General features: G+C 40.2%; 1 protein-coding gene across 9 annotated transcripts; it reads left to right on the forward strand.

Moving 5' to 3' along the window:
- The first annotated feature begins 755 nt into the window (after positions 1-755).
- Positions 756-25,462, forward strand: MARCHF7 (membrane associated ring-CH-type finger 7). Of its 9 annotated transcripts, XM_066190537.1 has the most exons (11): positions 756-852; positions 6,511-6,661; positions 10,670-10,828; positions 12,935-13,106; positions 14,723-14,890; positions 16,492-17,605; positions 17,867-18,036; positions 19,282-19,391; positions 20,797-20,904; positions 22,695-22,743; positions 24,554-24,677. In XM_066190537.1, exons 2-11 carry the CDS (start codon positions 6,521-6,523, stop codon positions 24,577-24,579), a joined length of 2,217 nt encoding a protein of 738 aa, XP_066046634.1. In that variant the 5' UTR covers positions 756-852; positions 6,511-6,520; the 3' UTR covers positions 24,580-24,677. The 9 variants fall into 9 exon arrangements, 7 of the variants coding, with proteins under 7 accessions (XP_066046634.1, XP_066046631.1, XP_066046635.1 ...); XR_010722179.1 differs by lacking the exon at positions 22,695-22,743 and having other exon boundaries at positions 19,282-19,414; positions 24,554-24,644; XR_010722180.1 differs by lacking the exon at positions 24,554-24,677 and having other exon boundaries at positions 19,282-19,414.
- Positions 25,463-25,806: the final 344 nt, after the last annotated feature.

A 25,806-nucleotide genomic window follows, 5' to 3' on the forward strand; every position in this document is an offset into this window, starting at 1 on the left:
TGGCAGATGGGCGTCGGATCAGTAAAGTACAGAGACTCACGTCTGCTCTGATACAAGTCTAGACTCCTTAGTAATAACATAACCAGTCTTCTTCAGGGCCTGGCTCAGAAACACAGCGTGAAGTCTCTGCCGTGTTCTGTAGTGGCCAGAGACGCTGGAAATCATCATTTGTTTAGGATTGCTAATCTAAAATCTCTGATTACGCGAAGACTTGGCATTTTAAGAATTTGGGAAGATTACCTCCTGATTTCCTACATCATGCAACATCTTCCCCTCAAGTAAAAATGCCTGCCAATGTCTGTTACTTTCAAGAAGACAAAACTGAGGCCTCAATGCGATTAAAATGAATGGCAATTCAGCTGCTTTGCCGTTGAGGGGGCTGTGTCCAACATCCCCATCCCGCCGCGTCCTTCAGGGACAGCCTGCTGTACCTGGTCACGAGAGACGGGGGAATTCATTTACAGGGTTCAGGCAAGGAAGAGAACGTGACATCGACAGAAAACTCAAAGACCGCGTTGTAGTTCTCAGGCTGAACGTGGAAGACGATTCGGATGTCTCTGGGGATGCTGCTCCGCGCACAGAAAGGAATGCTGTCCGTCCCCGCGAGGATGCGCAGCTCCCGCCCGCGCTCCGCGGCGCCGCGGCTCCGCCGCCCGCAGCCCTCAGGCTCCGCTCCGGGCTCCGCCCCCGCCGCGCGCCCTCAGCGGGGCGGGCCCGCGCGGCCGCAGCTCTCGCGAGAGCTGGGAGCGGCCGCGCCTGGCGGGCGGGCGGTCTCGCTCCGCCGCCATTGTGTTGCGGGAGCGGCGCGAGCGGGCGGCCCGGCCCGGCCCGCGAGGAGGCCCGGCCGTGACGGTGAGTACGGGCCGCCCGCCGCGGCCCCTGCGGCTCGGGCCGCGCCCGCCCCGGCGGCCTCCCGCCAGGGCCGGGAGAACCATTTTGTGCCGTGCCGGGGCCGGCCCACCCGCCCTTCTATCCGCCATCGCCCCCGACGGCCGCTCGGCTCCGCGCCCGCTCCCGCAGCGAGCCCGTGGGACACTCGGGGCCCGCTGCACCTCCGTGCCTGCCTCGCGGCCTCTGCCCGGCCGGGGGGGCCGGATGCTGCCCGGGCTGCGGGGTCGGGTGCGGCCGCGGGCCCGAGCCGTGCCAGCGGCTCCCCGGGGCCGGGCAGGGGCGGTGCGGTGCCCTCGGCCGCTCTGCGGAGCACCCGCTGCCTGCGGGAACGGCGCGGCCTTAGGCCACCAGCCGCGGCGGCCGTCGGCATTTGTAAATATTCTTGCTCCTCATTGGGCTCCTGAGAGGCTCCTGAGTTATTTGTCAATTTCACTGCGTTGAAGGTTGAGAAAATACCCGTGACGAAGAATTGCACAGTCTGAGAGAAAGACTCGTGAGCACTGTCTTGTTTGTCCTAAAAACATGAGAGTGAGTAAGCCCCGAGGAAGAAACGTGAGCTCAGGTTGGTCTGGAGAAAATCTTATGAATAGTTTTATGTTAAACCCCAGAAAAACACGTAAACATGAGACCTCGAGTCTTAGGTAGAAGTGTCAGTGCATAGTTCCAAGCTAGAAGAATTAATTTAGGAGCAGGCGGTGAAGCTTACGCTACCCTCTGACGGAGAGTTCAAGATTGCTTAAATCTGGTAGTAATCATGGAAGCTGGCAAAGGCTTTACTACTTGTAGACGTGACTCACCTGAAATTGCTCCTCTTTTATCGATAGAGAGGGTCAAGGCAGAAGGTAAATATTCGCTCTGTATGTTTTGTGAATCCCTTTTTGTGAAGGGGTGTAAAAATGGACAGTTAAGGATAGTAACTATTTTTGTCTTTTGAGATTGCATCGCTTTCCCTCAAAAACCTCCTGGATTTTTTATTACTTTGTTATCTCTACCCATGGCTGTGTTGCGCCTAGTTCATCTTTTATAATGCTGTTGGAGGGATGACAGGTCAGGAAAGGCAGGACATTTGATCTATGTGCTCAAAATAGGCTGTACAGCTCTACCTCCTTTTTCAAGTTGGTCATCTGTTTCTCAGGTGTGACTTTAAAGTTTTATTTCAGAACTTGGTTTCTGACGAAGTCTTGAGAAGTATTGCGTATGTCCCTTTTTTCAGGAGTCTCTAGAATTGGTTCCAGATATTTTTCATGAGGTTTTGATTGCTAAGCAGTGTAACGTGGCATAAGCTGATGAAATACGCTGCTTTGATAAGAAGAGTGCTGCTCATCCTGCTGTGCACATTTCTCTGTTGTTGGGTATGAGCATGAGTAGTGTTAAAATAATGGAGAAGCCAGAAGTGTGTTTTCACTGGTTAATGTGTTGAGGGTTCTCAATGAAAGACACATCAGGTGTGATATTTGAGTAAGGTGTTACTTTACTTTTTGGCAACAACAGGCTTTTTAATCAGTTCAGACTACAACCCAATTTCTGTTTCTATGATTATTGTTGTTATTTCCTCAGAGAAGTAATTTAAGTATTTTTTGGTCTCACTACCTTCTATGTAAATTGAAATGTCTACTTTGTCATTATAAAACTCAGTACATCATGTTAACTACTGCTTGGGGTTTGTTGAATTCCTGTGTGTGTGTGTGAACAAAATGCTTGAGGTTTTGAGTGTTTTTCTTCAGGAAAACTCTTAGGATGATGATACTGTAAAAAGGAACCATTCTCATTCTGAAATATTATTTACAAGCACAGTTTTCCCCTTGCAGGCAAATATTGTTATGGCTTTAATAATGTGGTTTTTATTTTAGCATGAGACCATTGTGTGGCTCTCTCCTGTGCTCTGTGATAGCTTAGCATGCTCACCTTATTTATAACCACCTCATTGTGTTACCATGATCAGTATAAGCCCTTGTATGTGTTTTGTTTGTATTCAAGCCACCTATGAAGACGGTTACAACTCAGCCTTTCAAGGTACAGTGCTTAAAATGGTTTTCAGAGAACTCTGGGGGAAAAAACCTCCAAAACCCAGAAGACATCTTACTAGTGTTGATCACCAGAGGTGAAATGCCTAAATCCAGTTTTGTCTGTCTAGTAAATGGACATCATGGCTGCATTGACTTCAGCTGCATTTTTGTCCATCTGGGTAAGACTGTGAGGAAAAGCTGAAAGAATTCGGGTTGTTTGGCCTGTAGGGAAACAGGGTTTCCCCTCCAGAGAAACCTCATTGCAACCTTTGAGCACTTGAAAAGGGTCCATAAGAAAGATGGGGACAGACATTTAGTAGAGCCTGTTCTGGTAGGAGAAGGAGTAAATTTAAGGAAGGCATTCTTTATGATGAGCGTAGGGAACCATGGGCACAGAGAGGTGGTGGATGCTCTGTTCCTGGAAACACACAAGGGCAGCTGGGGTGGGACTCTGAGCCATCTGATCTCGTTGAAGAAGTCCCTGCTCCTTGCAGGGCAGTTGGACTAGATGGCCTTTAAAGATCCTTTCAAGTTCAAACTATTCTATGATTTCTGCTAGTTGGCTTGCAAGTAAATTTTATAATGGATGGCCAGAAATTGAAGAGGTCTTGGGCAGCAGATTTTTAAAAATGATTCATCTTAATGATCTGCTTTGTGTCACTGAATCTTTATTGAAAGATAAAAGTAAAATCCAATTTCCTTGATCAGAATTTCTTTGCCTAGCTCATAAGGCCTTTTATTCAGCTTCTTTTCACTTCTGCATCAGACATGACAGATGTCAAATGCCTATTCTTATGTGACTCTGATTGATATTTATAGAAGATCCTTTTCATTTGTGGCTGAAGCGAAGACTGCAGAAAAAAAAGGTTTAAGGTTCTATGCAGGAAATTAATTATAGTGTGTATACATAAACTGACACATTAAATTTTGCCATTTCTACTGTGCTGCCTTAACTTGGTTTTAACACCTTTTTTTGGGGTAGAGTTTCTGCAAGATTTCTTCACTTGTAGAAAGAAAATATTCTATAGATAGTATTATCCTGACATACTTGAATTGAAATCACGACCTGTGCTAATTTACAAGATTAGGCTGATGGGTAACTTTGTCTGTCCTCTTGGGGCTACCACTGAAGGAGAAAATTAGTCTTGTGCCTATTTATGTGTATCTGTAGAAGGAATTTGCTAATTTTGGACTCCATTTCATCCTCTGCGGGTAGTTGGCTCTGGTGTCCAGTCTTCCACCCTGTCCTGTTCTGTGCGAATGCTGTTATTATTTTCTGTTCTGTGGATGGTGCATAAGCAACTTTATTAGTATTAGATGATTTTTAATTTAGTCTTTGAAGTTGTCTTACACTTCTGTCTCCTCCGCTGATTCATCTGGATATTAATTCCTTCTAGAAGGACCTTCCATCTCTTCTTGAACCTTTGCATTTTCTATGTGTGTGCATGTCTGACTGTTATCTATGCTACTGAATTCATCTGGTTCCACACCTATCTGAAACAAAGTGATTCAGAAACAGAATGATCCATGACAGAGGAGATAATGCTGACACTTTTGTCAAGTACTTAATAGTACAAAATTGGATCCATTATTCTGTGTTGTTTGTTCCTTGTATTTTATATCAGGGTAAAACACAGACAAACAGTCTTTGAGTATCAGATCTCATCAAGACATACAGCTGTTCTGTGCAGCCTACACTCTAGTCTGTATTATTTTGATATCATTTTAGCTTCACAGTTTGCAACTTTGATAGTTACTTTTTACACTCATTGCAGCTTCATACAAGTACGAAAGTTGTAGAGCACATTATGGCAGATTATTCTGAAGATTAAATTAACTATCATTACAGTTTAGGAATAAATATGATTGTTATATTTTATTGAGCTAATGATCCACTTGAAGTGGTGTAGTTTAGATAATTAGGCTTGTCCTCAGTTTCTTTTAAATTCCTCAATTAACTGTTCTTTTGAATTCTGGACTGCTGCTTCGCACATTCTTACTGATACAGATGTGCTTACAACTGAGAATTGCATCAAGTGCTGAATATTTACCTAAGGTTTTAAATGTGATCCAGGAAATTAAATTATTTCATTATTTCAGTGTATTAATGCAAAGTTGGGCAAGTGAGCATTCCAGATTCCTCACCGGATCTTGTTTACCTGGTGATGGCTCTGGCAAACATGAACGGGTTACTTAGTTTTGGAGGTGTGGTCTAGAAGCAGGTGTCCTCTGTAATACCGGCCAGTAGTTCTTTTGTACACAAAGGTAAACAGTCACTTCAGCTTGGTGTACTATAGAGTCCTGCTTGCGAGGTTAAGCATTTTGGCTGTTTGTGTTTCGGCTGCTGTTGTAAAGCTAGCTAACAACTGAACGTGCGTGAGAGCAGTGGTTAAGGAAACTAACCTCAGCCATCCCAGCTGTTGGGTCAGTGGAGTTCTGTACAAACTAACTGGCTTTTACCAGGTAGAATATTTAATTCGGCATGACTTGAGCAAAGATTAAAAGTCTTGAGTATGTGGACTCACCTTGAAACTGCAGCCAGACGTGAAGTGTGTCAGGACTGATGTAGCAGCTTTTTGCAGAGTGTGATACTGATGAGCATGACTGAACTGTGGAAAAAACGTGCTTCGTTGATGGATAGGGGTTTTTTTTAAATCAATAGTTTACTTCTGTTCTCAAAAGGTTAGGCCAGAATTAGAAATGGTTAAATAGACTGTACCACTTTGGCAAATCACCCTGTGTCCGTAGGGTGCTAAGCCACCTGTTTGAGTTGTTAGGTGTCATGCTACTCTTCATGTACTGCACCACTGAGGATACTGCAGTTTCCTTAGTGTTTTTTTTAAGAGCTGCCGTTTGTGGTCTGCTTCTGTCTGTACTATCCTGAGGAGCAGGAATCTAGCTGTCTGGCGTTTTAGGTAAACGTTAAGTCAGATACCATTTCAAGGACAGGGATGAGTATAGGAACACATCTCATGTGGCAAAGGCACTAGCATTTCTTTTGAAATGCTTAGAAGTAGCAAAAGGCAGATGAACACTCAGCAAGTGGGAAGTGAATTTATGAATACACTTGAGAGATAGCCTGTGCTCCTTTGCATATGTTAGCTTTCATTGGAGTTGTCTGTGGAGAAGTTGAAGGCAGATAGACTGCAGATGTGTTTTTTCACAGGAGGGTGAAGTTTCACAATTTCAGTCCTGAGGAAGAAGTCTGAATATAATTTCTGTAAGTGTTGAGATGCAGTTCATTAGCAGAAAGGTAATATATGACTTTAAGAAATCTGAGTAATCTGTTCCTGACTCATTTTGGATTAATATGAGTACTGTGTGGTGCTTTAGGGAGTACCTCTTATATTTATAATTGCAATAATATATCATAACAAAATCATAAAAGAGACTTCGTTTTCTAATGAGGGATGGGAGGAGATGTAAAGAAGAGGTTACAAAAACTAGGATAAGAACTTGTTTCCCCATTTTGCTGATGCACAGTCAGACCAAAGCACTGTGCAAATTATTGTATGTGTGAATCATGTTTATGTTACACCTGGAATGACCTGTGCCTGTTTTGCGTGAGTTCCCTGCTTCTATGAGAAAAAATGATCAGTATGTCCTTGTACAGGGTACAAAGAATGGAGTCAAAACCCTCAAGAATTCCTCGCAGGATATCTGTTCAGGCTTCCAGCTCTCCTCTAGGATCTAGAACTGGAAACAGTTTATCTGGTGCATATAATACAAGAGAATCTTCGTGGAGATTAGAATCTGGACACCAGGTAATGTATGTTTTTTTTCTTTTTATGAAGTATAGATGATTTTTAAAGTGTCTTTTTTACCAAGAAAAGCCCCAAAACTCAAACAAAATTTCTAAAATGCAAGAATTTACTAACCAGGCCAATGACAGTAATCTGTGAACTGGTAGTTCTAGATTTTCTGGTTTTACCTGCTCTTGTTTGTAGCTGCACCTTAAGAAATCAGATTTAATGAATGAGAGGGCATACTGATAATATGGATCTATTTTCTTATGAGTCACTGCCATTGTAAACCTGGGTAGGTAGAGTTTTCTGTTGAGGGAGAGGTGAGGGTTTTGTTTGAACTTTGATTTGTGTAGGACATTACACTTGATGTATTGGTGATGCAAAAAGTACAGGACTATGTTGTCAGTACACGAGGCTCTACTGTTCTGCAGCACCTCCTATGCTTATATTTTGAAAAGGTAAGAAGAGGAGCTTTAGATTCTGTCGTGGTTTGACACTGGCCAAATGCCAGTTGCCACCCGCAACAGTCACTCACTCACCCTGCCGCAGCGAGCTTAATGAAGGCTTCATGAGTTGAGATATGGACTGGGAGAAAACACTCCAAGGGCAAAGCAGGCTTAAATTAAAGGTACAAAGAGAATTTATTACTAACAAAGTCAGGGGAGGATAATGAGAAGTAAAATAAGCCCTGAAAAACACCTTCTCCTAACCCCTCCCTCCTTCCCACTGATAGTGCAGGGAGAGAGGGCGTGGTGTTATGGTCAGTTCGTCAACCGAGGTTTTCTTCCGCTTGGCTCAGGGTCTGGAGTCCTTCCCTTGTGGGGCCATGGGGGCCCTCCCATGGGAGTCAGTTCTCCATGAACTTCTCCAGTGTGGGTCCACTCTCACGAGCAGCAGTCCTCCCAAAACTGCTGTGGTGTGAGTCTCTCTTCCACAGGGTGAAGTCCTCCAAGGACAGGCTGCATGAGCCTGGACCAGGGGCCCTCTCTCTCCATCGGGTCTCCCACTGCATCACAGCCTCCTCCAGGAATTCACCTGCTCCAGTGTGAGCACCTCCCCCACGGGCTGTGGGTGGATCTGTGCATCCCCCGTAGGCCCACGGGCTGCAGGGGCACAGCTGCTTCACCACGGTCTTCACCACATCCTGCAGAGGAATCTCAGCTCCGGCACCTGGAACACCTCCTGCCTCTCCTTCTCCACTCACCTTGGTGTCGCTGTGTTGTTCTCCCTCATGTGTTCTCACCTCCTACTCTGTTGTGGCTGGAATTAAAACTGCATCCCTACTTCTGTTTTGATTTCTTCTGAAATCGGTTATCACAGAGGTGTTGCCACCGACTCTAGTTGTCCCAGCCTTGGCTGGCAGCATGTCCATCTTCAGAGACATCAGGGATTGGCTCTGCTAAACGTGGTGGAGGCTTATCACAGCAGCTAATCATAGGAGCCACCTCTGTGGCCTCCTAGCTACCAAAAAGCAGGCCGTACAAAACCGACACAGAGTCACATTAGCCTGTCATGTCACTATGTTAGTCCAGCTGGGCTTTGTGTGCACTACATGGGACTGAAAAAAAGGCTTTTTGCTGTTTCACAAGCAGCATTTTACACTAACCAAACTAATTCTGTGGGGAAGGGGAGCTGTGCTCAAGAGGAAGTATTCACACTGTTCCGGTACTTGCAGTTTGGGAGAGTATTATGGGAAGCAGAGATGAAACTACTGTAGAAATTATTTTTGACACTTGGAAGGATCAGATAGCAGTTTGGCTCAATTATCTTAGTACTTTTTTTTTCTGCTCCTGTCAGCAATTCTTACCTCAATTTTGGGCCCAGAAATGTAAGCCCAGTTTGGTCTTTGAAATTGCAGAAACTTAACTCTGTGATTAAATGTTCCTATTTTTTAAAAAATGGTTAGGAGTTTGGTCCCTGCTGACAAGCTATCTGGGACGTTGTATTATATGGCACCTTTTTGAGAAATGGTTTAACAAGTAATAGAGCATTATTTTTAGTACAATTAAATGTACATGTGTTACATTTTTGTTATCTCTAGCATGCATGTGCTTGTTATTATGTAGGCTATAGGGAATGTAGAAGGGGAAGCAGTTGTGAGTCGTATTTGCATTTTGGAGTCCTAAATGTTTTTCACTGTCTGGCTGCTCAGCAGAAGCAGATCGAACCGTCTTACTCTTTTGTAGAGATTTATGGACACAGTCCACGCACAATGGACGTATAGTGAAAGCTACTGATCTGGAGTCTTCAGCTGAAGTGGTGCTGTGAAGTTCCATGTGTTACCGCTGTTCAAAGATTTTGACACAGTTTACCTCTCATTACTTCATTTATTACATGAACTGCAGTGTGTTCACTGCAGTGTGCATTCTTTTGACTATTTCCTGTTGAGAAAAGCGATTCTGAGCTGAGGAATGGTCTCATAACACTTGCCAGTTAAAACAGAAGGGGAAGTATTTGGATAGAAGATAATGTTGTATCCCTTTTTTCCACTCCCAGTTCGTAGAAGGTAGTCTGAGAGCTCCTCACACAAGATTGGTGCTTAATGATAAAACCATAGGGAAGCTCTCTCTCTTGACTAACTCTTGGTACTTACAGAACTGGTGGTAGGAGCAAATTGCTTTATTGCTTGCCGATTAAGATTACAGAGACTGGAGCAAGAAGATTTCAGTCCAGTTAGATAGGAGTGCAAAGGACAGGCATTTTCACTTTGTTAATCCATTCAGAAACTGACCTTAAAGTATTTAAGATCTAGTTCAGTTGCAAATGATTTAAAAGTTGTTTAGAAGTAAAACTTTGAGTATCAGTAATTCTTCAGGTATAAAGAGGACTTGGATTCTTAATACAGAATCAGTCAAATTTGTATTTGGTGTTGATTGGGGCTAACAGATAGGGTTTCCATTGGCTGGGTTTGTGTTTTGATTTTTTTTCGTACAGATACGGAATTCTTGTATCTCATGCACTTTTGAGATCACTCTGGGTACTAGCCCCTGCTTATCTGAGGAGGCATAACAGAGAGCTTAACTGGAAACTAATCATGTGTATGGGATATAGTGTTGTTGCTAGGTAACTTTAAAGTACAAAAATTGAACTAGTGTCATTGTATGCGAAAAAAATTCCTATCCTTTATGTTACAACGTAGTAAACATTTTATGACAAATGAATTATAAGGTTTTTTTGTTTTCATTGGAGGCACAGGGTCAAGAGTAGTTTATAAAATTGTTTTGAATGTTTTCCTGATCACATTTTTCAGCTACTGAAAATGGTCACCATAACGAAAATACCTTTTGTAGGGCTTTAATTGTTAAGTTCTGACAAGGGATGTTAAATAGTCTTAAGCTGAACTGAAGAAAACAAGCTGAGCTTTTTATATTTTGGTTTAGTTTTGAATGCTTTGTTGTTGCTTTTAAGAAACGGTGACAGCAACTACTGTGTTTGTTGTACTGATAGTTCATAGAAAAAGAATGGACAAATAGTCACTTAAATGCTGCTTAGTGTTACTGAAATGGTTGCATTTCTGTTATTTCTATTAATTTTGCTAATCTCCATCACTATTCTATGGAACAAATTAAATTGCAGTCTCTTTGCTCAATTATAATCTATTCATTGAAATTCAGCTTGTTTTAGTGGCCCAAGAGATGCTTTTATTGTCAGGGAGACCCTTTCCACACCTGTGGGATTTTTTGCATGGCACTTGAAAATGAGGCCCTTAATTCAGCCCTATAGCTGCAGTATCTAAGGGTACGGCCTCAAAAGCATTGCACTTCAACTTTTTGTTGTCCTGGGTCAATACAGAGGGCAGATGAACGAGCTGCTGTAAAGTACTTAGAAGAAACCAAACAACAAAACTTCACTTTTGCCCGTGGTTCTCTCTAAGCCGGTTTCATTTCTTGGCTATCCCTCAAAGTTTCTTATTAAATGTTTCCAGATTTGTTACCGCTTCCACTTCCCCGTGTTTTCAATATTCAGATCAGATACTGAGTTATTTTCGAGTTACAGGATGCATATGATGATCATGTTGTTCTTCAGGAATCCAGTGTGTTGAATAGTTCCACTAGAGACTGGAGAATTGGAGAAAGGGATACCCGTGAAACTCCTTGGAAGCTTACAGCGTCGTCTCCAACTCGCTACTCAGGGACACTTGATCACCCTCATTCTGGAAGATTTTTGGGAAGCAGAAGCAGATTGGTGAGAACTGTTAATGTGCAATACTTGGAAAAAAATATTGAAACCCCAGGGTTTTACTTTAGTCTTCCCAATCTCAAAAGCTGCCAGCAGGGGCTCTCTGTAATGTTTCTAAGAAAAGTAAATCTTACTAATTCAAGATGGAGCAAAAGCTAGAAGATAGCAGTGTTAATAACATTCAGAGGATAAAAACAGTCACGTATATTAGTTTTACTAAGAGTTAAGAAATACATTTGAAGTCAGTAGCTCTGACTGAACTCTGAAAAAGAAAAAAGAAAGGGTGATTGGAATCTCAGATACATTGTAGTCATGTGGATGGCATAGTTGATATTTATACTTTTTCACTGGGGTATTTCTGCAGGGGTGTTCTTTGGATGGTACTAACTTTGTGAGTTAACACCAAGTTCATGGGTTTGGAGATCTGCTTTAGGAAATTTAATTGTAAGGTGCAGCTCGTAGTCTGATTGTTCTTCCATGCTGCTCACCTCATACAGCGAGAGAATGGTTACCTGCGTTTCAAGACTCAGACCCTAATAGTTTGTCTTAACTGGGTTCTAGAATGTGCCTTTGTAACTCCAAGAATAAAGTCGTTTGCTTGTGACATGCTAGTGCACTGTAGAGGGACAGTTAAACACTTTGAAGTGCAGTAGAAAGATTAAGATAGGAAAAGCAGGAAACTGTGAACAAGTTTGGTGGGACGATAGTGAAATAAAAATCCTACTCACTTTCAGAGTGAAAGATATTTGGGTTCATAAGATTGCTTGTATCGTTAAAGAGTTGTGGTTTTCTTAGGTGACTTGAAGGTGAAGACACTGATATATTGGGGGGTGAGGAGGGAGGAACTATTGTGCACGTGTTGGCCTTCAGGGGAAGTCATGGCAGATGTCTACAAATAGTTTAAATGCAAATGGAATCTGTGGTTCTAAGTGGTCCTACATATTTAGTTAAATTAGTGCTAGGGTGTTCAAGGTGGACCCCCCTTTTTTTCCCATTAAGGTTAATTATTCTCTTAAAGTGAATTCTAATTAAAGTGAATCCTGAACCTTGCAGATGGCACTGAAAATTTCACATATCAAATAATGACTGATTAAAACATAAGTGATATGTTAAATAGAAGCTTATTAAGGGAGAGTAGTCTGGCTTTGTACTTGGTTTCTGATGTTAGTTTGTCTCCCTACCTATTTTTTTATGATGGGATGAGGGAAATCCTTAAGAGACCTCTTAGTCTGAAAGAGTAAGAAGTTGTTGCTTAAACTTAGTAAAAACCATAACTGACTAGAGATAAAATAGAGATGTAACATACTCTAATTTGTTTGATCTTTAAAGGATCTTGGTTGTAGATAGTTTCTGGGAAGACAAACAGCCCAATTCAGCTTTTTGATTGAGCTCAACTTTTTCTTTTTTTATATGAAAAAATAAACCCAAAGTATTTCAAATAGAAAATGAATGCCTTGATTGTAAGTAACCAGCTTTGTAGGCTATTCTGAATTTTTTTCTAAGTCCTATAGTGCTGGTTTCTGAAAACTGTTTTATTTCACTGCCGTACTCTGCAAAATGTTTTGTACCTGTTCTTTACTCTGAACTCCTTCAGCTGCGCTTATTGTAATCAAAATATACTTGTTTCAATCAGTTTTCCTTCAGTTCACTCCTTAGCTAATTATATTTTAGGTTGATAAAAAGTAAGTTGGATTAGTTAAACTGTTAAATAAAATAATGCAGCTCTTCAGTTTTGGCCATTTCTGGACAGCAAAATATGTTCCCCTGGAGATCTGTAAAGCTGAATTTGATTGTGTTTATAGCATCTTACAGGCCAGGAATATAATTTTTTCCCCCTTTTTACAAGAATTTTTCTGTTGTAAGCCACGTCGTCTGTAAAGGAAATATCATGTTGAATGTTATAGAAACTGACTTTTGTTGGTAGGACTGTATTGAGTAAACCCGGAAATACGAATCAAGAGCACAAACATAATTCCTGTGGTATTTTAAAAGGAAAGGTTTTGTATCTAAAGTTATTCTCTACAATTTTTGTGAGTTTTACATTATGTACACTTCTGTGCAGTGTAAGTGCATCTGATATACTATGTAATTTATTTTTTAATGTTATTTCAGTCTACATCTTCTTCCTCTCATTTCACATCTGGGTGTTATGGTGAGTCTGAGAGAACTCAGGGAGCATATTCAAGACTGCATAGCCAGCAGCAAGATAGTGATTCAAAGAGACCTAAACTATCTTGTACATCTACCTCTTCTGTGAGAAGTAATGGCTTGACTGCCTTTTCAGGTGAGAGGTCGATTACTGGAGCTGAGTTACGTCAAAATTATCTGAGTAGTAAGTTCAGGTTTTACCAAGTTTTAAAAGACTTGCTTCAAATATTATGCTTATATCTTTTTTTAAATAAGAAAAATTTATGCCTGTCTGAAGAGTATGTCCACAATGTGTCCAGAGTTCCGAGTATGCTGTTAACATGGTCTTTTGAAAATCCAGTTGTACTCATGTCATTTCAGAATTATTACCTGTACCTGTTCCATTTGTGGTCAAGCTGAACTTCATGGCTCAAGCATACTTTAATTGGTTAAGATTTCAAGAAAAGAATGAGTGCAGCTGCTCTTATTTCATGAGTCAAATGGTGTTGATGCATCAATGTGTGCCAGGGACAGCAGAAAGGAAATCTTTACCATACTCAGCAATAAGATCAAGCACTGTGTCGTGGCTGGTTAGAGCACTGTTGTTAGGGGTCCGGGAAGAAAGTGTTCCTTTTCTAGCAGGGCCAGAACTCATTCTCTCGGTCCTGCCTAAAGAAACATTCTACGCTAAGTGCTCTTTCAGGAAAACCTGTGATTTTCTTTGAATCTGTGAATAAGTTCATGAAACTTGGATAGACAGTATTTATGCAATATGCCAATAGAAGTCTAAAGCTCAGGAAGTAACAGTCAAAACCTTACACTGAAAATACTTCTAAACCATTTTTGTACAGATCATTAGATTAATTCAGATTACCCTTGTGAGTATGGATTAATGGGTTTTTTAATATCCCTTTATGGAATTGCACAGCCATCCAAATAAAAATCAATAAATTCTTGCTCAAACTTCAGTATTATTGATACTCTCTTACTCTGTTAATAAAATTACAACCGTTAGCATTTCTCATTATAGTGTAGGACTGTTCATCTTTCTGTTTCTACATTGGTTGGTCATCACACTGCTGACCAATGAGTGCTAAAGTTTGGTTTTCTAAGTTAGCAATGAAGCGATATGAAGGTGAATTTCTCAGAGCCAGTGAAGAAGACTTTTGGAACAAGAGTTTTGTCCACAGCTGATGTATATACAGTTTGCTATGCAGTTGTCTGTGCTGTTAACAAAAAAACAAGATCCCTTTTTACACTGAAGTGTTTTGCTCTGTAATGTGAACAAGGACAGCATCAGTCATTGTTCTTAGAGTTGTGTCTAAACTACATTTAAGCCTCATCAGCTGTTTTTATGAGAAATTAAATTTCTTTTAGGTAGTGTCAAGTAGAATGGCAGCATTTACTAAGTCTCAAGCTGCTGTTTTCCTGTTTTGTGAAACCTTTTAAAAAACCGGCTACCATTAGGAGGCAAGATGCTACTTCTCTTCCTCTTCTGTCCTGTAGGAGTGTTAATGGATCTGACTCTTCTCAAAAGTATTATTACTTTTTGTTTGATTTAGCTTTCAGAACTAACTTGCTGCAAGATGAAGCAAGTGCCAGCATCAGCAGAGTGCACTTAGCTTTATGTTGGCAGCTGGGTCCTTGGTCAGCCTAGTGGTAATGTTAAACTTGTCCTTGATATGAATAACGAAAATGTCTGCGTAAGTGCCAGTTTTAATGGATTTTTAGATGATTACAAAAACGGGGGATTTATTGACTTTTTCTTTCTAGATTCCTCATGGAGATGCAGTAGGATTCCTAGATCTTCATCAGTAATGCTTGGCTCCCTTGGAAGTGATCTGGTCAGAGAGCGAACACAGTTAGAAAGAAGAACAGATCTGTCTGTTAATAACCTGGTGGATCCCAGCTACAGAAACAGTGACTTTTCACCTTCAACATGTATGTTTCGTGTAACTGCAAGCTCATAAACTTACAGTTTGTATGGATTTTAGTTTCTTAATGTGTTCGTAGGATCACAGAATGGTTTGGTTTGGAAGGGACCTTTTGTTCCACCCCCTGCCACGGGCAGGGACGCCTTCCACTATCCCAGGTTGCTCCAAGCCCCATCCAACGTGCCCTTGAACACTTCCAGGAGCGGAGCCTCCAAAACTTCACTGGGCATGTTCTTTTAATATTTTATTCAAAACACGAACACAAAATATATTTTGAAGTATTCTTTTAAATAAAGTTGGTCAGCCACTTTCCGCGCATTGACCAAACCATCAAAGGATATATGAATGGTCTAGCTTATAGATGCATTCAGTCACGTGAAAGTGGTGGTGGTGGTCACCACTGCAACTCTGTGATTACTCAGTAATGCTTTTTTCTTGTCTTAAAATCTCTTTATATTTAGGTATGGGAAGAGAAATAATGTTAATTTGACCTAGGAAAGCTTTTTCTTAAAGGTGCATATTATCTCTTCTTATTTGGGTTCTCAAATGGTTATTAGGCAAAACTGCTAGACCACTGAAAATAGAAACGAATGAAAACACACTTTACATGAGGTGAGAGGTTTGTCTCATGGCAACTGCTAGGACTAGTAAGGACTTCTGCATTGTAATTTTCACTTTTTGTTCAGAGTGCTGTGACGTTCCAGAGCTGTCTCAGGGGAAGCTCACCATTAGTCTTGATCTGCAACCTTTTGCAGTGGTATTTTGTAATGCAGAAGTTTAAAAAAAAAAGCCACCTTTCTAAGTGTAGAAGATAAGCAAAAAAGGTAAAAACTACTTTCAGAATTCATCCTGTAGGCTTGCCTCGACAGAAGAGTATATTTTAATGTCATCATACTCTTAGCACTTTTTAGTAAGTGGACAGTTTGACTACCCTACCTGGTGGAGCCTAATGGGAGAAGTGGATTGGTGAGCAGCCTTGCTTTGTACTGTCTGTGCTGCATTTCTAGCAGTAGTGCTGCTATTAAGTGCTATAGAATAACTCCCAAATGTGTTCCGTGATGTGTAATAAAAAGCATATTGTAGATAATTGACATCTGTGCAGATGTTTCATTAGCCGGAATCTGTCAGATAAATAATGCTCTTCTTCAGCAGTAAATGGTGATTGCAATGCAGAACCCATTAAAAGAGTCACCTAAATTACAAAGATGAAAATTCTTAATTTGAGAATACATAGAAAGCTTCTCTTTCCTACCTTCATCTGTCCATGCACGTTCCTCCTTCCCCCTTCTACCCACAACACTCAGTGCAGCCGTTTGAGGAAGGAGACTAGACACCTCAGCTGCTTCATGTGAACTACAGTTCATATACAGTGGAATTCTCAGTGTGTTGAGATACTCAGACATCATTTACAGAAGATAAGCTTGTAAGAATGATAGGTTTGGGTTGGAAGGGACCTTTAAAGTGCCCGTGTCCAATCCCCCTGCAGTGAGCAGGGACATCTTCAGCTACGACAGGTTACCTAGAGCCCTGGTGAACCTGACCTTGAATGTTTCCTGATGTGTTTGAGCACATCTTGTCATAGTATTTTGTTTTGCTTTTCTGCAACAGATCTTCAAGACAGGCCTGCCTCTTCGTATGCAGAGGGAGCAAGACCAAAAGAAAACTCGTTAAGCACTTTGAGGCTGAATGCACCGATGAACCGCCAGTTGCCTTCTGATCCTCAGCCATCTTTTTTCAACAGAGACTCTAACATGAGCTCTTCAAGATCCAGCTATTCTTCAAGACAAAGGAGAAATGAATTGGAATCTCCCCAGAGGAGTGTGCAGCCAGCATTTTCTCTTACTGCCATTAGAGATGAAACCCCTTCCTCAAGTGGTTCCGAGAGGTTTTTATCTTCTCAGAGGTCACTGAATGAGTCTGCAACTGACAGCGAGGGGAGGCGCACAACGAGACAGCTGCTGTCTCGTTTAGCATCTAGTATGTCATCTACATTTTTCTCCCGAAGGTCTAGCCAAGACCCATTGCATACAAGATCATTGAGCTCTGAGGAGTCAACGGTGGTCCCAAGAGTTCAAGCTACTACTCTGTCAAGTAGTAATGGAGCTGCAACTCCGGAAGTTACAGGACTTCAGTCATCCGAAGCTTCTCAGGGGTTTAGTTTTCTTGGACGAAGATGGGGTTTATCTGGAGTTTCACAGAATCGCAACTCTGATTCTGATGGGGAAAGTTACAGACCAGACACTGAAAGTAGGAGCACAGGATCCTGGTTGTCATCCTCTTTGAGGAACAGATGTACACCTCTCTTTTCCAGAAGAAGAAGAGAAGGAAGAGATGAATCCGCAAGGATCTCTACCTCTGATACAACTGCTAGATCACAACATGTCTTTAGAAGGAGAGAGTCGGGCGAGGAGAACTCTCTTGAAGCATCAGATAGTCCTCCACGTGTTTCTGTTAGCAGACCAACACCTGCAGTATCTGTTATTTCTACAGCTACTGCCTCCCCACCAGATTCAGCCCCCGGTGGAAGAAGTTCGGGAATTCTGCCTGGTTCTCTCTTTCGCTTTGCAGTGCCTCCAGCATTAGGAAGCAGTCTGTCTGACAATCTTATGATAACTGTAGATTTTATTCCCTCTGGCTGGAATCAGTCTGATGGACAAGAAAGTGGCAAGTCTAAAATACCGCCTTCAAGAGATCCGGAAAGACTCCAGAAAATTAAAGAAAGGTAAGTTAGTATGTTCTTTCGCAATAGTAAAATGTAGGTGTTTTAACTTGAGAGGGCTTTCCGCCAACATGATTTTAAAAGAAAACTTTCCTTTAGAGGAGGTGGCAACTCAGTCCCCTGTCACCCATATTCTCACTTTTGTCTTTAAAGAAAACTGTTTGAATTCTCATAGGTTTGAGAACAGTTTGATAAGTGGAATTTTCATTGTAAAAAGTCCTACATGAAATATCACATCATTTGTTGGTATTCCATCCTATTCAGCCTGCTTTTAGAAGATTCTGAAGATGAAGAGGGTGACTTATGCAGAATCTGTCAGATGTCCTCTGCAAGTTCTGACAACCTTTTAATAGAGCCATGCAAATGCACTGGAAGTCTGCAGTATGTTCACCAGGAGTGCATGAAAAAATGGCTGCAGTCGAAGATAAATTCAGGTAAAGCAAACTCTAGACCAAGATAGACTTCCAGTTATACAGGGAGGCTGATCAGAAGGATTGCACTTACTCCGGTATTTAGTTGAAAATTGGCGACAAACAGTAGTATGGCACTTTGAGGCTTTTTGTGTCTGTGCAGCTTCTCGTGTGAGTAGTTCCAAGAGCTGTATTTCTTGTTTAGAGAACTATGCTTTTTGGGGTTGTCTACTAAGATGTTAGACAAAAGATAACATTGCAGAAGTGTAGCTTTAGAATAACTCTGCCACTTCAGTGGTACCACTTTGGGTGGCGTTCCGCCCTTGCAGAAATGGTTGTGCTTTTTTTCAAGACTTTTATAGCCGAGCTAACTCCTAGCAGTGATGGGAATTTGAAAATTGAAAAATTATTTTCAACTGCAACTAGACTTAAGTATGTTAATTTTTTTTTAAAGATACTAATTCCTGTTCAAGGCGCTTTAGAATTGCTTGTTCAAAAATTACTTCAAAGTGCATATAATAATTCTTGAAGAAACACTTCAGATATTGGGTGCTGTAGGAATAGTTTTGTAACAGATTGATTGACCAGTTTGTAACTGTTATCTGCAGTATTTTTAAGACTTAGAAATAGGTGGCTTGCTAGAAGCCATGAAATACTTTGTACCAAAGGAAGGTACAAAAAGTAAAAAAGAGACTTTTTTGCTCAGCCCCAGAGGGTACACATCACAGAGGGATGTTTTAGAAGCCTCAGCCTGTAGAAGAAATTTATTTGAAGTCTTTAACTAAAGTCATAAGTCCGCTATCAACTTGCTTTGTTCGCTTTGTTGCTTATGAAGGAGTCTGTTTTAAAACTGGTACAAGACAAAATGTTACTTAGCAATAACTTTATTCTGGTATATGTATTCTTCTGTGTATTTGGATTACACGATAAAATTCAGAAAGCTCAAGAAGTGATTTTATGCCAGACTTGCAGGAGGAGGCATCTTATGTCCAGAGTGAGTGTGAGGCAAAATAGGTGCAGCTGGATAGAGAATAAACATTCTGACAGTGTTTAAATTCTGACAGTATTTAAATTCTGACAGTAAAAGTTAAATTCTGGCAGTAGCAGATGTCACTATATTCCTGTTAGAGGCTTTCTTTCCTTCTAACCTTGCTCTGCAAAATAAAGCCAAAAATTATGTAGAATTTCTAACGTTTATGTGAGTGTGTCGTATGTCGCTGATTCTTGAAACTTGACACTGAGTTTTCCCCTTGCCTGCCTCCCCACCAGGTTCTTCTTTGGAAGCAGTGACAACTTGTGAATTGTGCAAGGAGAAGTTGCATCTTAATCTGGAAGACTTTGACATTCATGAACTCTATAGGGCACATGCAAATGAACAAGTTAGTATATTTTACCTTATTTGGTAAGTGTTGCTTTAGTGCTGGGAGGGCAGTCTTTAGAGAAGCCAAATGCATCTCCCATTTCAGAAGGACTGTTACGCATATAAAGTAATTCTAATGTGAAACAGATTTTTCTCCTCAATATTCTGACTACCACTACCTTCTGCAACGCTTCCTAGAGCTGAGCTTTCAGTCGGTGTAATATATCTCTTTTCTTAGTTGTGTATCTGTCACCTAGCTTTGTAATCCAGCGTCTCTGCCACATAGGTGCAGTGTGAATTCTAGCACGATTAGATTGAATTTCACATTAAGTCAGGAGTTGTCGGCATTTCTGGCTGGTTTTGAACACAGATTAGCAGTTGTTTTAAACGTACAATTACAAACTTCTCTTGTTTCATTAGAGTGGTAGAAACTAACCTCTGTTCTAGCAGCTTCTAAGTGCTCCTTCAAATAATTTCCTAACTTAAAACCTTAACCAAGGGCCCATTGGTATTACTCTTATTACTTAAAATTGAATACTTTAGAACTACTGGATTGTGTAGTATTTAAAAATGAGTAAACAACGCAAAGCTGGTGTTTTTAATCAACTTTATTCTGAGGGTTTTTCCCTATTCTTTGGGTTGTATTCTGACGATATACAAAGATTAATGATACTAGAAATACCAAGTGACATCAGTTTTGGGGCAAAAATCAGCCTCTTAATTTTTTTTATTATTGAAAGTAAGTTCTTACCCTAGTACAATTGATAGGAATTCTAGGGTAAGTATTAGGGTACTTACCCTAGAATTCCTGTCAACTGGGGCAGCCTCTGAAAAGTCTTTCTCAAGAGTGCCATCATCTTGTTTTAATACTAGTGCTTATCGGTTGCTGTCACTGCATTTTACAGAGATAAGAACTTTGAATTTTTTTTTCCTAAAAAATTGACTGAATTATCTGTTCAGCACTAGCATTTTCAATGTTTTCCTCTTACATTAGCAGGTAAAGGAATTTCTCAAATGTTTGTAACATCATGACATTCTTAAAATATATTCCTTTATTTTGGCTTTCTGTAAAACCTTGGGACCACAGAGAAGAAACCAGCAATATTGGTTTTATTTCCCCAAGTGATGTAATAACTCTGATTCACACATTCTTTCCTCTGAACTAGTCATGACTGAGATTTAATTTGTAGAACTCTATTTATCTTCAAGGATAACATGTTGGATTTGGGGTGGATGGGATGGACCAGAAGTATAAATAGCTTTTCAGCAACTTAAATTTTTTAGTATTACATGTTCCTCATTCTTTTGGAACAACTAGAGATAAATCTGTAATGATTCCATTAAAATCTAATTGTTGTTCTACTTGAATCATATATGCAGATGTATTACTGACATTCTCAATGTTTCTTTTGATCTCCTTTAAGGCAGACTATGAATTTATCAGCTCTGGTCTCTACCTTGTAGTGTTGTTACACTTATGCGAGCAGCGCTTTTCTGATATGTTAGGAACTGAGGCCAGCACACGTGTCAGAGTAAGTATGCAGTGATTTTTCGGGCAGGAATTGCTCATACAGAGAACTTGGAAGGAGATCGTTGCCTTGAGTGACCTAGGAGCTAGATAACCCAAGAAACACACTTTTAAAACAAATCTAGGTCTAAAATGGGCTGTGCTTGTCAGTGCACTGTGTTTGATTGGAAACTGAAGGTACTGCATAATTGCTGGTACTCTGCTACAGAATGCTTTTTGTCAAGGTTGTTGGTAATTCATTAGTTAGCATGCATGTTGTCATGATTATTGTGAATTTATGCAAAACTGGAAGGTTAACCTCTGTGCCAAACATGCAGTTAAGAATGCTGGACTGCCTGATTTGTTTAATTTTCCTCATTACGTGAGTCTGTATTGTAAAGGTCTAGAACTTGCAGTGCTTGTCTGCTGAAGTACACATAAACATGTATTTGAGTATTAACATTCTGCAACGGCCTATAGCTGTAATATGATTTCTCTGGCATCAGTCCAAACTCTCCTTAGTTGCTTTTGTCTGCGTTCTCGTCACTTGAAAGGATTTGCTTAGGAACGTGTGAAGTACACCTTTATTAACCAGTAAGAGATCAGCATACGGAGTTCTTTCTGCACAGTGATTCCCTCGTAAATCCAGTATTCTACATGTTTATTTGATACTAAATAATTGATCGGTTCTCTTAGTCAACTGAGCTCCTGAAAAGCCGGTTATTTTTAGGTTTTTTGCTTACGTGCAAAGAAGTGACAGTATTCAGCTTATCCAATGCATATGGGAATGGCTGAAAGCCAGCAGGTACCAGATCTTTAGGAAGAGACAGGCCTGTGCTCTATCTGATCTCCTAATGTATTAGAACAGTGGCCTCTTTTCTGTACACGTCTAATGTGGGGCTTATGGTCCATGGTCCGGTCTCTCTGCTACAAGTGTAGAGGTATAAAAGATGCATCATCTAATCATAGCCAGCATCCAGCGCAGGTTGTTAGCTTGAGTGTATTGAAGAAGATGTTTTTACTGGTTTCCCATCAGAGGAGGCATTACTTATTTTTGTGTGTGACGCTGCATTTTAAACCAGTGAGAGCACCGAGGCTGGTGTTTGATATCAAGCATGTGAGTAAGCTGTGGAAGCTCATTTTATCTGCTGTGTCTCAGTATCTGGACTTTTAACTGAAACAGTGATGCAGATTGGCAATGACAAAAGAAAACCGCTTGGCTGAGGCTTTTTATTCGTAGGAATTTTCTTTGGGTTTTCATACCACATACTTCTAATCAACATCAAACTGCCACTGTTGCCTAATAGTAATCCTGGTCCTAAGATTTTAATTGTAAACAAAAACTTTTGTATTTATGCATTTTTTGTGAACCACATTCATTCAGAGGGTCTGTTTTGTCATATTAGTAGTGAATTAAATGAAATGAATTTAACTAATGCAAGGCCTTACTGTGATTATGTTTTTCTGCATTGCAGATTTTAGGAATGGTTTTCATTAAACTGACACTTGTTTATGTTTGCTGCTTTCAAAATTGATATGTTTTATAGACTGTAGAACATGAAGATGATGTCACAAGTTGCTACCACAAACATTTCACAGCTGAAATAACTGTGCAATAGCAATTTCAAATCAATTGTGTGGGGATTTATATTAAATTTTGCATTGTTTTTTGTGTTGGGCAAATGGGTTAGGATAACCAAGATCTGTCGTGAAGCTTTGGGTTGTAAAAAGTGAAGAAAACTGTGCTAACTTGTTGCAAATTTCTGCAGATAACTTTGCAACTTTTAAACTACTTTCTCTCTGCCTTGTTTCTAGTTTATTAACCTTGCAAGAACTCTTCAGGCACATATGGAAGATATTGAAAGTAGGTGCTTCCCCTCTTTCCCTCCCCTCCCATTAGATCAACTCAAAGCTAATGACTACAATCCTCCTTGCCAAGATTCATAGTACTGAACATAATTACCAAAAACCGTACTCAGCAGTGCTTTTTTCATCATCAGTAGAACTGTTCTGAGGGGGAACCAATTTTAATTCTCCATGATTCATTTCCCAACAGCACAGAGTTGTTTAGACCACAGGAGTGTTATCTGCAGTCAATAACAAAATTCCTTACTAGTTACAGTTTGGTTATTGTGCTTCTGGTAATTTGTAATTACAGGATAAGTGGTGACCTTCAGGTTGTTGCCTTTTACAAGAGTCTTAGTAGGAAAGAAACATTGAGAATTGAATTTTACATTTAAATTAGACGCTTGTATTGCCATTTTTCTTCCCTTTCTTTTTCTTGCCCTCTTCTCCCCTTTGTTTTTTCCATTTATTTTTTCCATTTACACTCACTTTTCGGTTGTGTGGGTTCCTTGACCAGACCTCGTGAATGAAGTCTAAAAATTGCCAATTTTGCAAAGGATTAGCCTTCTTTTCATCTAGTGGCTTCTCTAGTGTGTTTAAATTCAAAACTGTATGCTGATACATCTAAATTACTAGTAAATATACCCTGGATCTATTTCTGGGCATGTCAGATAGGCAGTAGAAGGGTTGTTGGTCTACAGGTTTTTTTCCTAGTTTGCATGTGAGTGTCTGTCAACTGTATATGGGTTTTCAGTACACAGGGTGCATTTGGAATACTATGAAGAATGGGTGTGGGGAGGGGCGGAAAGAGGGAGTTGTGGTTCAAGACAGTTATTTCTGCAATCAGAGCGGACAAAGATGGACTTGAGATCTGAATTCATTCCTAAGTTATGTGCATCCTTACTAGAGGAAAAATGAATGAGTGTCATTTTACCCCTTAATTCAATCTATATTTGATTCAGCCTTTAACTTACAGGTAAGGAATACTAAGTTCTAGTTTTATTATTGATGTGCTTCAGTTACATTTTTCTTCTGAGAACTGAAGAAGCAAGGAGTCAGACTTACCTTCTTTCTGTGTTCAGGGGTGGAACAAGTTACTCCGCTATAAATACTTCCTTGCCTGCAGAGCTTGCTTACGAGGACGCACTAAATTCCTGTTACAGACAAGCTAACATTTTACAAACCTAACGTAGATGTGTGTATTGACTTCTCTGTCATAGTTGACAAGTGTGTATTTGTCTTTTAACTAACCTTGAAACGACAAAACCCCGTGCCTGTGTGGGCTTTGTGTTCATCTTGCATTTGCTGAAAGGACAGGAGTGGAGAGAGGAGCTGTTTCCAAGTAGGCCCAGGTTGCATTAAGCAACAGATAGATAGATACAAATTCAAATCTAGACTGCTGAATCTTTCTAGGTATTTTAGTATCCAAATTGCTAATTTAGTGAGTAATTTTTTTCCCTTAAGTTGGGTGCTGCTGTCATGGATTGAGTATCTCCTCCTCTGACTACTGCTGGGATTAATCGCTCTAAGCACTACATAAAAGTTGAATCTCTGGCGTAATTAAGTTTTCTTCCTCTTATTTTGAGGAAGAAGAGTAGGAGGACACTGCATATTGTTTGTTCTGTTGAGTTTTGGTTTGAAAATGCTGTATTTTTCCAACATGAGATGCATTTAAGAATTAAGATATGTGATTACAGAAGGTTTGGCTGGGTATTACAGTCTGCTATTTAATATTATAAAATCACCTTTATTTCCTCTACTCATGCTAAAGTGCTTTAATTTCACACATTTTTGTCAAGGTTTCTGATTACACTGTGTTGTTCCAACAGCTTCTGAAGATGATTCTGAAGACTGAAGCTGGTAGAACATTCATACCGCGAGAAACAAACGGAATTGCTGCAGAAATGCTGAACTGGCAAGAACAATGTCAACATGCATTTGTTTTATTCCTCTCCGTAGTAAAATACGCATTGAATATTACTGTAGTTTTTGAAGCATTGTTGAATTCAAAATCAACTGCTGCACAGCGGAGCTAAGTGGACTTGAGAACTACTCAGCATGTGTGAGGATTAGATACATAGAAAGCAACTTCCCTTTTTAAATTATGAGGATGTTGTGCTTTTTTTTGGAAGACATCAGATTCTGAATATTTAAGGAAGCTCTATCTCCCTTTGTGTTTCCTTCTTAACTGTAGTCAGACTTCCGGTTTTGTCTTACTGAGTTTTGCTCCTGTACTGGCACTAAGTGGTTATAGTGGGTTTCAGGGGGAGGGTGGGGATGCCCATGTACTTAAATAGGTTTTGTTTGGGTGTTCTTAAATGCCTCTTTTGCCACATCATTTAACTGATTGCTTCCATTGTTAATGAATGAACAGGAGGATAAGCAAGATACTTTCGAGATTGTTTGGTTTTTGGCTCATTTGAAGATTATTATTTAACTCAAAAAGCAATAAGAACTTGCAGTGGTCTTTTAATACTTGGTGATGGCTTTTTTATGTACCAGTTTGGAAATCTGAGATTATATTTGATATCATGTGGCTGTTCCATTATGGAATATTGCAGGTGTAAACTCTTGCATTTCAGCATTCCTAGCAGATATGCAACTTGACAAAGACCTAAGGTTATTTAGTTTACTCAGTCTTTTTTTAGATCCCACCTTCACTGTTCAAAGCACTGGTTATCGATGTGTTTTCTAGTGTTGTCACTTCTTTATAAATAAAGACAAAAGAGGTATGCATCTCCACTGGTATTGTCCATTTTCTTCAAATGTGGATATCTACCAGAACTTACACTTGAAAACATAGGAAGTTGTAGTCTGTGGTCTATCTTTACTAATGTTTATAAACTCTTACCCAGGTGTTTAAGATAGTTCTGACCATTTTGGATTGAAATGCTTTCTATAAATGGTGGTACAATAAATTCGTACACATGTAATGGAATTGTATTTCCTACAGATACATGTTAGTTTTGTAATTACCACAGTAACAATGTCTCTGCAAAGAGTGCAGTATGTTGAAATGCCATGAGTTTAATTTATTGTTACAGTATGTAAAACTAACTTGTGCAGATGAAAGGATGTGCCT

This window comes from Chamaea fasciata, unplaced genomic scaffold (genome assembly GCF_029207755.1).
Source record: "Chamaea fasciata isolate MVZ Bird 193981 ecotype frontalis unplaced genomic scaffold, bChaFas1.0.hap1 SCAF_8, whole genome shotgun sequence".
NCBI lineage: Eukaryota > Metazoa > Chordata > Aves > Passeriformes > Sylviidae > Chamaea > Chamaea fasciata.